Raw genomic sequence first — 14,653 nt, 5'->3', positions numbered from 1 at the left:
AATTTTCGCTGCATACTTAGTTTAATTGGTGATTTTTTTTTGTGCTGCCATGTATATTGCATGTTAATCTGATTAATTAATAAACTTGACTAGTTAATCTGATTAATTCATCACAAGGGGTCAATAAGTTTTTGGCCTATCACAAACCCTACAAATTATAGATAATATATATATATATATATATATATATATATATATATATCTATAGATAGATAGATATATGTGTGTGTGTGTGTGTGTGTGACTACACAATAGAGAAATATAAAAGAAAGATGTGTTACCATCAAAAGAATAATTCAGATGTTAAAACTTTTGAAAGGCAAAAAAATATTAAAGAATCATAAGATTTACTTCCTATAAATTTTTGAAGAAAAAAAATGTATATGATTACACAATAGAGAAATATAAAAGAAAAATTAATTACTTTAAAAAGAATAATACATGGTATAGTCTTTGAAATTTGCTAAACATGTTCAAATATTGCAAAAATTAACACAAATTCAGATGTTAAAACTTTCAAAATGCTAAAAAAGATATATAATTAAAGAATAAGTTATTGAAACTATAAGGACACAGTTTGGATCCTAAACCCAAAAAGTAAGTAGATCTAGACCCAATGAGCCCAACACAATGAATTTGTAGAGAGTAAATTGGAAAACTAGGTTATAATAAGTTGGGTAGCAATTATAATGTGTCCAGATAATAGTAAAGTAAAAATGGACAGGTTTTATCTCAAGAAAATCATCCTCGGCATAGTTCGAGAAGATCAGTTCATGTATATATTGCTTGAAATTGGTTATAAATACAGTGTTAATGGCTACAGTGTTTCTTTCTTCAATTTCACGATCCCCATTCCATGGAGGGTCTCTTACATTATATAGTTCTCTTTAGACAATCTTGGCCATCCACTTGTTGATCATCCAAGTCACTACTTGAGTGCTTGTCCCATCAGACACCCTCTCAGACCCTCTGTGAATTGGGGCAGCCAAGACAGTACTATTCAGAGGTCTTCTCCACATTAATGCAGCAAGAAAGTTAGCTGCAGAACATTTAATGCGGTGGTAGCAGCTTTCCCTTAGATAATTCCCAGCGCCCATTTGTCCTATACATTCAAAAAACGTATCCTTATCAATAGAATTTCTTGGAACGTCACCTTAGACGACAGAACACACTTTCTGACCTCCACCTTGTTAGCTGAGGAGATACTACTACTCAGCATACTTCCCCTACCTTTCACAGTCATAGTTTGCCCATGAAGTTCAAAGCCTTGCATCTTCCTTATTGTTGATCTGTCCTCGGACCACTGAGCCTCCTCGGACAAGGCCCAAGGCCCAATATATATTTTTGGGCCCCTGGTCCCTATAAAAACAATTCAAAAAATATATGACTATTTAAAAGAGAAATATAAGAAAAAGAAAAAAGTACATGAACCCATAAAGCAATAAGTTTTAAATTTTAACGGGTCTAAACTTTAAACGATGAAAAAAATCATATACAGTCATAGGCGTAGGGTTTGGTGATTCATGTATGAAAATCACTTTTTTAAAAATACAAGAAAAATCATAATATATATATATATATATATATATATATATATATTTAACAAAGTAGAGGAGAAGAGAATAACAAACGAAGAGGTCATACCTCTACTCGGTTTTTTTATTTTTTATTTTTTTTTATAATAAAAATATTGGGGTTTGCACTATTAGAGCTATTTAAATTTGTAGAGAAATTCCCAAAATCTAATGTCAATGCACAAACCCACCATAAATGAATCATAAAAAAAATCATACGTATTTCTTATTTTTTGCTAAACTTTCAAATACCCTTGAAATCCTTAACGGAACCCAATAAAAATTATTATCTAAAACTCCCTTTCGAATTTGGAATTTATCCGTATATCGAAGGCTCACAAATTAGTGCCTACATAGAAACCTTAAAAAAAAAAAAAAAAATCCAAATTTACAAAGGGAAAGAAACCAAATTAAAATTGAAATAATATAACAACAATAACCACTATCAGAAATTGAATAGGGAAATTTTAGGGCAACACTCACTTGGATGTGTGGAAATTGGAGAGGGTCCTTCCCATTGATCTAGGATGGTTTGTTCTTGAAGTGGTATCATGAGGCAGCCTAGAGAGAAGAAGGCTTTCAAAAGAGAGTGAGAGAGAGAAAAGGAGAGAGGAGTGTATAGAGAGAAAAAGATATATGTAATTTGAAGACAAATTATCAACGTTTGATTTTGAGTTTAAGTTTGACTTGTTAGAGAAATAGAGTTTCACTCCTTGTTAAGTTTGGGTTTTGGCTGTTGATGTCCAAAATCAGTCCTCCTCAAGTTGAAGTTGATATTATTAATTAAAAGAAGTTAAATAATTTTGTTTTATAAAAATAATTTCGATAATGATGTGGCCAGCTCTAGAGAGGGGAGATCAATAATGATGTGGCAAGCCCTGAAAAGGTTAATAAAAAGTCAAAGATTTTGGTTTTATATCTATACTAGTATTATGCCCGTGCGTTGCACGGCTTAATAAAAAATATTTTGATAATATAAATAAATTAAATAACAAATAAAATATAAAAGGTATATTATGTAAGTTCAAGTTTGGTATTTTTTTTTTTTTTTGTTCAAAAACAAATATTTTTAAAACTATGGCAAATTGTTAAAATAGTATAACAATTATTAATGAAATCTCTCTCTCTCTCTCTCAATTGTATATAAAGTATTGTTCTTAAAGGACTCAAACAATTACATAACTTAACCGGAGGTTTTTCATTTGCCTAAAAAAAAACAAAAAACAAAAAACAAAAACATAATTCTCTTCTAACTTATGTAGGTACATCTAAATTGTGTTATGCACTTGAAGAGCATAGACTAAATGGTATTTTTTTTTTCAAACCTTTATTTAGATTTACATTTTGATACGGTAATGATCTCTTTTATCTAAATCAAATCTCCTTCAAGATGAATGGAAAGTTGTGACAATTTAATATGGATCTCCTTCAAGATGAGTGGAAAGTTGTGAAAATTTAATATTAAAGGAGTCCTAAGGAATAAAAAGGATATAGACAATTGTTAAAAAAATTATTAGTTCAAGCAAAGTTGCATAATCATATTGAGGTGTGGATTCCTTTTCATGATGTAGATTTAATATTACTTGGCTATAGCAATCTTGTGAAGGAATATGTTGTTGATATTCATAACATGCTATGTTTTAGAATTTTTTTTCATGAATATTGATATTTGTAAAAACCAAAATGAAAATTAATTATAGTGAAATTTAAATAAAAATATTACATGCTCATAATGTTAGATAATCTCTTCCATACACATATAATATTATTAACAACAAAAATAAAAATAAGAAATAGTAACATAAAAATTTAGTATTTTACTATTCTAAAAATTAATTTAATTTAATAACGAACATATAAACACAACACGAATACAATCTAGAAATAAAAAGATGAACCCCTTGTTGTAGGAGAGAATACAAAATTTGATAATTCATCAATAGTAAATAAAAATATTTATAGAGGATTTTATAATATGATGAAAAAAAAAAAAAAGTAGAGTAAACACACAAATTTCATTTAATTTGACAAATAAAATTTCTACCATTCTTACCTCTTCTTTCATATTGGAGAGTTGCGGGTACTTGATCTTGATTTATCTCTTCTGTTTTATTTTTTTGTCAAACACTACACAAATTTGCAATTTTTATTGTCTCACCAACTTGCAATTCAAGCTTGTATCTGAAACATTGTTATTCCACTTAAATCGATTAGAATTTTTTTTTTAATAATATTTATACATGAGAAATAATAAATAAATAGAGTTATTTACATAATTAAATCATTATATATAATGAGATACATTCTAAAAGATACCACCAAATCCACCACAGTTGTTTAGTACTTACTAAATTTTTGTTATATCATTGTTATATTATCCTTCCAGTTGTATTTGCACCTGCAAGAACTTTGAAGGATCAATAATGATGAAATTTTCTCATACAAATATTTACCTTCTTTTCAAGAGCATTTCCAGTTCTAACTTCTAGTACGTGCATTGCTTTTGCTTTGCATTTACTCCAACCAAATTTTGTTTAGATCTATGAGAGTAAGCTACATGAACCGTATATAGAGCAAGCCATGTGAACCAAAACCTACATGTAAAAGCAAAGTGTGGATCAGAAAATACCATTAAGAAGCAAGGTTTCATATTACCAAAAAAAAAGGGGGGGGGGGGGGGGGGGGGGGTGGGGATTATGGTGTTGTTGAATCTTGGACTCAAAAAGTTGTACCGTTGGTGAATTTTAAGAGCATCTTTGGTTGCATGGGCAGTGATGAACTTATGATTCAAGTATCAGGCCATTTTCTTTTGATCGATCCTAAAAACCTCGAGAGTTTAAAAGAGAACAATCTTAGAATTGAAGATCTTGGAATTGAAAATATTTTACTGGAGCACTACACAACTAATCTCATCCTAAAAATTGATTAAGTATTAGAGTTTAAGTTGATCATAACAACTAAACTTCTATTTTATCCAAAATATTGCAATTTTTAAAATCTAAACAAAATTCTTCAATTTTTTTATGTGCAGTAAAAATTTATGAAAGTGTGAAGCTGGAATTTAAAAAAAAAAATAGAAATTGTAGGAGAAGAAGATAAGAACAAAAAAAATATATCTATTTTTTTAAAATCTAAAAAAAAAAATCATGCAATTTAAGAAGATAAGAAAAAATATATATATATCTATAAAAATTTATGAAAGTGTGAAGCTTAAGAATAATTTTTTTTTCTTAATGGATGAGAAGATGTTAAGTTGATATTAAATTATTAAGTTTTTGTGTCTATCAAACTTTATCTAAAGAAGTCATTTCAAATTAAAATTTTTATCAACATAGAAATTATAGGAAAAAAAGATAAGAACAAAAAAAAAAATATTATATTTATTTTTCAAAAATCTATTAAAATTTCTACAATTTGGTGAAGACACATGTCGCAACCACAGCGTCTAAACCTAATTTTTATTATATATATATATATATATATATATATATATATATATATATATATTTATTAGACAAAACTAGAATCTATGAAGCACGGACATGGATACTAACACTTTGGGTAAGAAACAGCCATATGCTTTGGGCCAGTAGATATGAGTAGCACACCGGTATAATTAACATGAGTTTATCGCTAAATGAAGTGTTAGTGCTTCATACACTAAAACCAATATTAAATTTTAGGGATTGAAAAAAAAAGAAAAGCAAAAACTAACTATACTCGATCACATCTTGATTTGGAGGGTTCAAGTCTTTGTACTCATACAAAATCCAGTTACCATTTTGTTTAGATGGCGAGTTCTCGTTGCTTTCATAGCGAAATCTACTTTTCTCAATCCCTTTTAATGAAGTCTTGCAGAATTTATCCTTGCTCCATGAACCTGATCCTACTCTTCGGTCGAAGCAGGTGCCATTGTCATAAGTTTTAAGCTTTGTGAAGAAATAGAGTTGTTTAACAACAGGATCTCCTGCAGAAAACATTCCCAAGGTTCTTTCTTACCATACAAATCACAGTCTTTGACTGGGTTAAGTGGCTAGCTCCTCGTCATTGGGGTCGAACCTGTAACCTATTATCATGTTCACCATAGTTTATAATAATAATAAATCTTCTTGTGAATGTCTCGCAGTTATAGATTCACGCACACACTATTTTTCTCCTCTATAACTTTCTTCTCTTCTTGTTTCTCTTTTTTCACGTAGCTCTCCCCTTATGCGGCACCACTGCTTGCTTTTATAACGAAGTCTGTCGCCACACTTTCATGCGGCACCACATGTCTAATCCAATAGTATTTCCAATTTCTGTTTGGAATAGGAGTCTTCATTCAAGGGCATCTACCACATTAAGTGGGCTTGACCCGCTACATATTTCTCTCTATAACGAAGGAGTCTCTCTCTATCAGCCATAGATGAATATGGGTTGGAGTATTTGGTCTGGGCTGAGAGTATTTGGGCTTGTTAAGGCCCATCCATTTCATGCGTTTTTTTTTTTTTTTTAATGTTTTTTGGAAAACCAAAGTTCCGTTTTAGTGACAATTTTGGTTTATCGATTGAAATGAAATTTCTATATTAATTTATAGTATTATATAATAATAATAATAATAATAATAATCATAGTGTATAACCATTTCGTCTGAAATCCACATTTGGATTGAAATTCACTGAAATAACAAAAATGCATTAGAATTTGTGCCAAGGTGAAATAAAGAGGTTCCAAGTACTAGTTTTATATCTGGTACAAAATATTCTAGTCGTTCCTATCAGAATGGAACAAAACAGAATTCAAAACATTGAGGAGAACTTGTTTCATTTTCTTTAATTACTTTAAAAGGAAAAGAAAGAAAAAGTAATTAATTAAGTTTTATATGTCAACAATACTACTAATTCTTCTTATAAAAAGACCTACGTTAGTAATAGTAATACTACTTGAGTTTGAATCCTCTTTTGTCATTTATTGTAATAAGATAGGAAAAAATGGTGTATTACTATTGTTTTGAACAGCAAAATTAGAGATTCTTAAAGTGTATAAATGAAAATATCAAATATTGTGGGTTTCTGATCCAACTTAACCCTAATAGTAAGGATTTCAAAAAATTTATGAGTTTAGGGTGATTTTGGGATTACATTTTTTAGTCCAATAGGTTTAAAATTGGTTTGGATTTATGGGTTCCGCTTAATTTAATTAGTAAAATTTTTTGTCATCAAATAAAAAATTTAATATTTAAATCTGGCTTGCACAAAAAATTTATTCATGTCTTGACCTAATGATAAAGAATAATTATATTAGGGTTGCTAAAATTTTATCTATCTACAAAATAACAGTATGATTTATATAACAAAATTAAGTTTACCTCATCACTTTTTCTCACAAATAATCATGCTTTCTACTTCGGCTAACTTTCCTCTCTAAACCAAATAATTCAAACACAAGACCGGTGTCAAAATTTACCTTTTGGTCTTTAAACCCTTCCCTCTCCACATCTTCGCAATAACAAGATGTTGATCATGTCCATCAATCTTTCTAAACATCCGGGTCCGTTTACTTGCCCTTTTCTACCTCAAAGAGCTTCATTATTCCATGGCACATGCTTAGAAGTTAATCTTGGTTTCTCTTGCTAGCAAGACCATTGTAGCGATTTCAACGTCTAAATTCTAATACTCAGAATTGACATGCACCCTCTCTTGTGCATTCCTTAAAACTCTGCATAGATTAGTCTTTTGGCTTTTGTGCAATCATCTAGTCGTATTACACATCACATCCTTTTTGATCACGAGGCTCTAGTTGAAACTTGAGAGACCCAATCATTCATTTTCTCTGGTGTAATCTTTTGATAGCCTCATAAGTCATCACACTGATAAGTCTTGAAAAGGGTCAGCTTTAGATTGTCAACTGCATCGAATTCCTTCAATCAAAACTTGGAAACACGATAACAGTGAGAGAAGAGAAACAATCAGAACTTGATCTAAACTTGGTAACAGGGTAACAGTGAGAGAAAAGCACTAAAAAAATATGTTGAACAGAATCAAAAGTTGATTCAAACTTAACTAAAAAAATAATGTTCAAAGGAATTTGGAGATGCAGGGGATCGAACCCTGTACCTCTCGCATGCAAAGCGAGCGCTCTACCATTTGAGCTACATCCCCATTTGTGATTGAGCAGGAGATATTCATTATATATTTGTTTTAACAATACTACTCTATTTTCTTAACTGTTTATAGAAACTACAATAAGGGAATCATATCCATTGGTGAACATTGCAGATCGATTCATGAAATTTTATTGCAAAATGTAAGTATGATTGCATTTTGTAGGAGGGAGCAATATTGGGTTTAATTAATGAAGGATGCTAATGCTATTGATCCCTACTTAGCAAGGCAACTAGTATCTTGTAGAAATGTAGCAGAAGAGGTGTAAATGGAATCACTCATAGTTTTGTGTATACCATTAGATGAATCAATTGTTTAAAATGAATGTTTTAAATTTTAATTGATAAAAACATATTGAGAAACATAACAGGTTGCAAAAACAATGCAATTTGATATATATCATATATGGTCATATGGAGGATAGTCAAAGCAATTCATGACAACATGAGACTAAAGCAACATGTCATATCACCCAAAAAAAAAAAAAAGGCTTGGGACTTCATGGACAAGAGGTCCAAACATATGACTATAGGCTCAATCCTATAGCTAAAGCATCATGGCCCAAGCTCTTGGGATGAGCACGGCAACCTCACCAATCATGCTTATAACAGCAATAGCAACAAAACCATTAAGGCCACGATTGAGATGGGGCTACAATCAAAGAATGTGCATCTCTAATGAGCCTATAAATCCAAGATCCCCAAGGCTAAGAAAAGTATAGTGCATGAAAATATTAGTGCATAAGACCTCCTAAAGCTAATTCTTGGCGAGATCATCACTGACATAGGCATCAAAGTGATTTGGTCAATGCCACCCAATTGAATCTTTGTTTTTAATTATCCAACTAACATGTTGGACATCTAACCTTTTTTTTTTTTTTTGGTTGTTGATAAGATTGGCCATCTAACCATTGGTTCATCATCTTGCCGTACCAATGCCCCCAAGCCAAATCTTTATTTTTGTAGGTATCCCAGTGACATGTCTATAATGAGTTATGCCTCCTAAAAATTAAAATTAATCACAAGAGACTCAAATATATGATTAATTAATGTCCATTATACACCACTGTTTACTGACATCTATCCAAACTTGTCATCAAACTAAACTTATATACGCATATCATGACATTGAATGTTTTCCTTTTCAACGAGAACAAAAAATGGTCAAAAAGCTTTGTAATTTAAGTAAAATTTCTAGCATAAATTTGTTAAGATATTTTACAGTCTTTTACTAAAAGGCGAATCAAAACTTATACACGCGTATCATGACATTGAATATTTTCCTTTTCTCAACGAGAACAAAAAATGGTCAAAAAGTCTCGTAACTTAAGTAAAATTCCTAGCATAAATTTGTTAAGACATTTTACAGTCTTTTACTAGATGGTGAATCAAAACGATTGCAATGAACAACTAATCCAAAACGAAATACCAATAGCTGTTCAATAGTATCTCAACATTAATATTTCATAAATAAAAATTCCCGAAAAATTAGATACTTTGAACTAATTTTGCAAGAGCTTGGTTTTTTCATCGACAGAACATGAGTTCAAATTCCCACCTTCACTTATATTAAACACAAAAAACATTTTTAGAAAAATAAAACAAATTTTAAATCCGTGTTACCCAAAAAACCCTTCCAACAGTAGGGATTGAACAAATTCAACTCAAAAAATAAAGGGAAGTATTATATTCACAACAAATCATAAATGGGTAAATTATTATCGATTCTAACTTGAATCTACAACTTAAATTATGTCTCTACTCACCCGTAACAGCCAATAACAATACGCCACTTAAAATTTGTTACGAGAGTGTTGCTATCCTCTTTTTTTATTTTTTTATTTTTTTTAATTATTATTTTTTTTTGGAGGGGAGAGTGTTGCTATCCTAGAAAAACAAAAGAGGAAGAAAAACAAAGTTGGTTGAGTCCCCCAAAATGAACACACCCAACAAAACCCAAAAAAAAAAAAAAAAAACTCACGAATCGCGCGGGGGGAGTTCATTATTTTCAAATCCCACAGCACTCAACCAACGGTCCAGATCTAGTCTTCCCTGGCCTCGATCTTTAACAGCCCTTCCTCTTTCCTCTATATATAAACCCTTCTCCATTCTCTTCGCATCTGACATTCTCATCTCACTTTTTTGTTTTTGGGTTTTCTCTCTCTCATTTTTTATTTTTAGTTTTTTCAATTTTTGCTAATTTTTTTTTTTGTGTGAAAAAAAAAAAAAAAAATGTCGACGGAGAAGGAGAGAGAGACACAGGTTTACTTGGCCAAACTCGCCGAACAAGCCGAGCGTTACGAAGGTTTCGTCCGGATCTTTTTGTTTGTTTTAAGGATTTGTTGATGTTTGAATGTTTGTTGTTTACATTAATTAATGTATGATTTGTTTTTTTGATCTGAGATTCAATTTGAAATGTTCATTAATGTTGTTGTAACATGATTTATTGGATTCATAGCTGGCATTAATAATGTTGTTAGATTTGGATTTGTTATTATATTTGGTTTTTGTGTAAATAAATCTTAAGAGAAATTTGTAATGTATGTAAAATTTTGATTAGTCTGTTGAGGATTCATAGTTGTCTGTAAAATTTTGGGACTTGGGCTTCGTTGTTGTTGAAGAAGTAAATAAATGGAAGATACTAGGAAAATTATTTTTTCGCGTGGTAAACCTTTTTGTGTTGTATCCATGTATTTATTTGAAATGGAATGAAGAAATTTATTGAAATGTACTTTTGATCTGTTTAATTTGGAATGAGTTCGATTTCATTTTTGTTCCTAAAATTTAAAAAGTTTCCATTTTTGTCTTTGAAACAATTAAAAAAAGGTATCAATTTCGTTGTCACGTCTATTTTTCTGTTAGATTTGTGTCAGGCCATGTTATAAGATTGATACCTTTAAGATTTTTTAGGGACGAAATTGAAACTTTTTAAATTTGAAAGCTGAAAAATCTAATTTGAACCGAATTTTAGGAGCAAAAAAGTTTATTTTAGGTGAAAAAGAGATGAAAAGAGCATTTTTTTTTTCCCTTCTAAAGAAAGGAAACCCATTTTTAAGCATATGAAGGCATTTTAGGAACCCACTTGTTTCAATGTTTTCTTCATCCATTAAGCAGTCATATGCCAAAAGTTTTTTTTTTTTTTTGGGTCTTAATAAGTGAATAGCTTTTGTTTGGATAGTATGTTTGCCTTTGAGTTTTGGATTATTGGTACATTGCAAGATTGAGTACTGTGTACATCACTGTACTTATAAAAAAGAACATGTGAAAAAAGCTATGTGTATTCAATTAAAAAGGACATTTTTATATAAAATGTATTTCAGAAACTATTTTTCAGTTATATTATGGAAGTTATTTCTATCTAAATTCTTGTATTTGATTGATGACCCAGAAATGGTCGAGTGTATGAAAAAGGTTGCAAGACTTGATCTTGAGCTGACTGTGGAGGAGAGGAACCTCCTCTCTGTGGGATACAAAAATGTCATTGGTGCTAGGAGAGCTTCTTGGCGCATTATGTCTTCAATTGAGCAGAAGGAGGAGTCTAAGGGAAATGACAACAATGTTAGACTTATTAAGGGTTACCGCCAGAAGGTTGAGGAGGAACTCTGCAAGATTTGCAATGACATTCTTAGTATCATTGACAAGCACCTGATCCCCTCATCCTCTTCGGGAGAGGCCACGGTTTTTTACTACAAAATGTGAGTCATGTACTCATTTAGGGTAGATCCCATCATTTTGCTGCTTATGTGATCAAAGCAACTCCTGTAGCAGTCCATGCAATTGATTACTTTTATTGAATATAGTTATATGTATATCTGATATTTTTATATTGAATATATTCCAAAGGATAAAAAAACAAGAGAATAATTATGCTTGGATATGATTATAATTTACTTTTTCTGCTTCCCGTATATCTATTTATGCATATTTATGTTTTGATTATACTTATTACTTTGGGAAATATTATACTTCTTTGGTTTGATGTGTTATGCTTGACTTCAGGAAAGGTGACTATTATCGGTATCTTGCTGAGTTTAAGACTGAACAGGACAGGAAAGAGGCAGCTGAGCAGTCATTGAAGGGATACGAGGCATGTTTATTTGATATATCTTGCATATCCACCAATATTCAAACAATGCATGTTCATGTATCATTCTTTATTTTTGACATTACTTGATGTGCCTTCCTGCCATCTCTTTGTTAGGCTGCTTCGGCCACTGCAAACACAGATCTTCCATCAACCCACCCAATCCGTCTTGGCCTTGCTCTCAATTTTTCTGTCTTCTACTATGAGATAATGAACTCACCTGAGAGGTATTGAGCTATTTCCCTTGTTATCATGCTTAGGAATTTTGAATCATATTCATGCTAGTCTGTCTTGATTTAACATTGTTACTGGAACTTTCAGGGCCTGCCATTTGGCTAAACAAGCTTTTGATGAGGCAATTGCAGAGCTGGACACCTTGAGTGAGGAGTCATACAAGGACAGCACCCTGATAATGCAGTTGTTGAGAGACAACCTCACTCTCTGGACCTCTGATTTGCCTGAAGATGGAGGTATTATGGACCCAGTGGATAGATGTCAGATGGTTTAGTTTATTGAATTGTTTTAAAATGATGATCTATTAGCTAAAAACTTTAGGTGATTGCTGCACAGAAAGTGTACACTTTGTGTGGTGTCTACTTGATTGGTCACTCTATTTGTCCCCTGGCGTTGGTAACAATAATTGTCTCTTGCATAGGATATATATATCCTCCCTCTGATAGTGTGTAGGTCTCCCATCCCGTCACAATGGACCCACACGTTGTGAGATGTAGGATTCATATATTCGATGCATGAGACACTTTCTTGTTAGTAAGAGGGAACAGAATACATCTCCTTCTAAACCTTCCTGTTTGGAAAATTTTTTAAAGCACTTTAGGCTAATACTCCCCGTTTGATAGAAAACTGAAGTATACGTTTAATTTTAGCTTAAATGTTTACCGGAAACATATTTCTGAAAGTGGATACTCAAACATAAGTGCTGTCATGCAGGTGAAGACAACTTCAAAGGAGATGAGTCCAAACCTGCCGAAGCCGAGGTTAGTGATTGCATGATTTCTCTTTACTTTAATTAAATAATGATTACCTTTGCTATTACTAAAAAATCTAGCTTAAACTATTCTGCAGCACTGATGGGGCTACCTGAGAGACCCCTGCAAAATAGCAGTTGGATATCAGAGTGCTTTGTGAAAGTGTTTTCTTCAGCTTTTCTCACAAGGGAAATTGGACTGAACAATGTGGACATTATAATTTTATTGATCTTTTTGGGTCCAACCAAAGCCAGAAGATCAATCAGTTGTATGCCCCTTTTATTTCTTAGATTTACTTTTTTCTTCCATTATTTTGCATTTTGATTAATGTTAATTAACTGAGATTTGTTATTTAAGCAATGGATGATTTTACCTTTTTCTTTAACATCTTTTGTTGGTTTGAGGTTTGTTGTAATGCCGGATTAGACTTTGTAGATTGAAAACTGTTGGATCGGATACCCGATCCACCACTTTACATATGGTTTCTTAATTTCTTTTGTTTGTTGGAGAGTGATTTATAATTTGCTTCTAGATTTGACATGTAGCTTTCTCATATGGAACACATTTTAATTTTCATCTAACTTTCAATATGGCTGAATATAAACCCACTTATCTTTATTTTTATATATTAATCTCCTATTTGCATCATTTTCCAAAACACGAACTATATTCAAAATATTGAACATGTTTTCTTGAGAAAATTATCTTCTATGCAATTGATGGCTCACATGTGAGACTACACAGTAGTACTCACTCGTGGATGTCATATATTGTGAGATATTGGTTACGTGCAACTTATGCATAAGATTCTACTTGTTTATTAAGGGATCTAAAAAAATAATCATGGTTTTTCCATCAATATTAGGTCCCTTTTTTTTTTATTTGGGGGGGGAACTGGCATTTTATTTGTATTTATAAAAGTTCACACAACATAGGCGGGGCAACTCCTTAGAGGCAGAATTCCCTGAAACTTTCTCGGATAGGAGCTTTGAGTTTATATGGGAACAAGCAAGACCAACGTTAACAAATACTCCTTCCGTCCCAATTTATTTGTCATGTTTGAAAAGTTAAGCTTTTTAAAGAAACATCACTTATTGTCTTATCTGCCTTATAAAAATGTATAAGTTTAACTATCCTTAAATAAGTTTTTTATTATTATTATTATTTTTTTAAAAAAAGTTACTTTTAATAAGGCAACTAAAAAGGTTCTCCAATTAGATTTATTTTTTAAATATTTGTTAGTTTCCTTTTCAAATAGTCTTAAAAATAAAGTTGGGGTATAATAGAAACATTAGTAAATTAATTAATTTTATTTTTAGAAAGATAACAATATTTTGGGATATTCCAAAATGAAATAGAGCTTTGAGTTTATATGGGAACAAGCAAGACCAACGTTAACAAATACTCCCTCTGTCTCAATTTGTTTGTCATGTTTGAAAAGTTAAACTTTTTAAAGAAACATCACTTATTGTCTTGTCTGCCTTATAAAAATGTATAAATTTAACTATCCTTAAATAAGTTTATTATTATTTAAAAAAAAAAAAAAGAGTTACTTTTAATAAGGCAACTAAAAAGGTACTCCAATTAGATTTATTTTTTTAATATTTGTTAGTTTCCTTTTCAAATAGTTTTAAAAATAAAGTTGGGGTATAATAGGAACATTAGTAAATTAATTAATTTTATTTTTAGAAAGATGACAATATTTTGGGACATTCCAAAATGAAATAGAGCTTTGAGTTTATATGGGAACAAGCAAGACCAACGTTAACAAATACTTCTTCCGTCTCAATTTGTTTGTCATGTTTAAAAAGTTAAACTTTTTAAAGAAACATCACTTATTGTCTTGTCTGCCTTATAAAAATGTATA

At 31.1% G+C, this 14,653-nt stretch overlaps 1 protein-coding gene and 1 non-coding gene across 2 annotated transcripts; one reads left to right on the top strand and one right to left on the bottom strand.

Annotated features, from left to right (window-relative positions):
- Positions 1 to 7,641: 7,641 nt before the first annotated feature.
- Positions 7,642 to 7,714, bottom strand: TRNAA-UGC. Its single transcript has one exon. It is a non-coding gene; the product is annotated as a tRNA-Ala (tRNA).
- A 1,960-nt stretch (positions 7,715 to 9,674) lies between these two features.
- LOC115978969 (14-3-3-like protein GF14 iota) lies at positions 9,675 to 13,317 on the top strand. The gene is made up of 7 exons (XM_031100901.1): positions 9,675 to 10,021; positions 11,105 to 11,411; positions 11,716 to 11,803; positions 11,918 to 12,027; positions 12,122 to 12,270; positions 12,749 to 12,795; positions 12,884 to 13,317. The coding sequence occupies exons 1-7, from the start codon at positions 9,949 to 9,951 to the stop codon at positions 12,887 to 12,889; spliced, it is 780 nt and encodes a 259-aa protein (XP_030956761.1). The 5' UTR covers positions 9,675 to 9,948; the 3' UTR covers positions 12,890 to 13,317.
- Positions 13,318 to 14,653: the final 1,336 nt, after the last annotated feature.

The sequence above is a fragment of the Quercus lobata genome, chromosome 3 (assembly GCF_001633185.2).
Source record: "Quercus lobata isolate SW786 chromosome 3, ValleyOak3.0 Primary Assembly, whole genome shotgun sequence".
Lineage (NCBI taxonomy): Eukaryota > Viridiplantae > Streptophyta > Magnoliopsida > Fagales > Fagaceae > Quercus > Quercus lobata.
Note: the sequence above shows the minus strand (reverse complement) of the source record. Positions and strands in the feature narration are given on the sequence as shown.

What these genes read in the sequence shown, in the direction of transcription:
- LOC115978969 (XM_031100901.1), top strand. Translation starts at nt 9,949, where the DNA reads ATGTCGACGGAGAAGGAGAGAGAGACACAGGTTTACTTGGCCAAACTC. An exon ending in ACGGTTTTTTACTACAAAAT is followed by an intron (nt 11,412 to 11,715) that starts GTGAGTCATGTA and finishes GCTTGACTTCAG; the next exon opens with GAAAGGTGACTATTATCGGT. An exon ending in TGATTTGCCTGAAGATGGAG is followed by an intron (nt 12,271 to 12,748) that starts GTATTATGGACC and finishes GCTGTCATGCAG; the next exon opens with GTGAAGACAACTTCAAAGGA.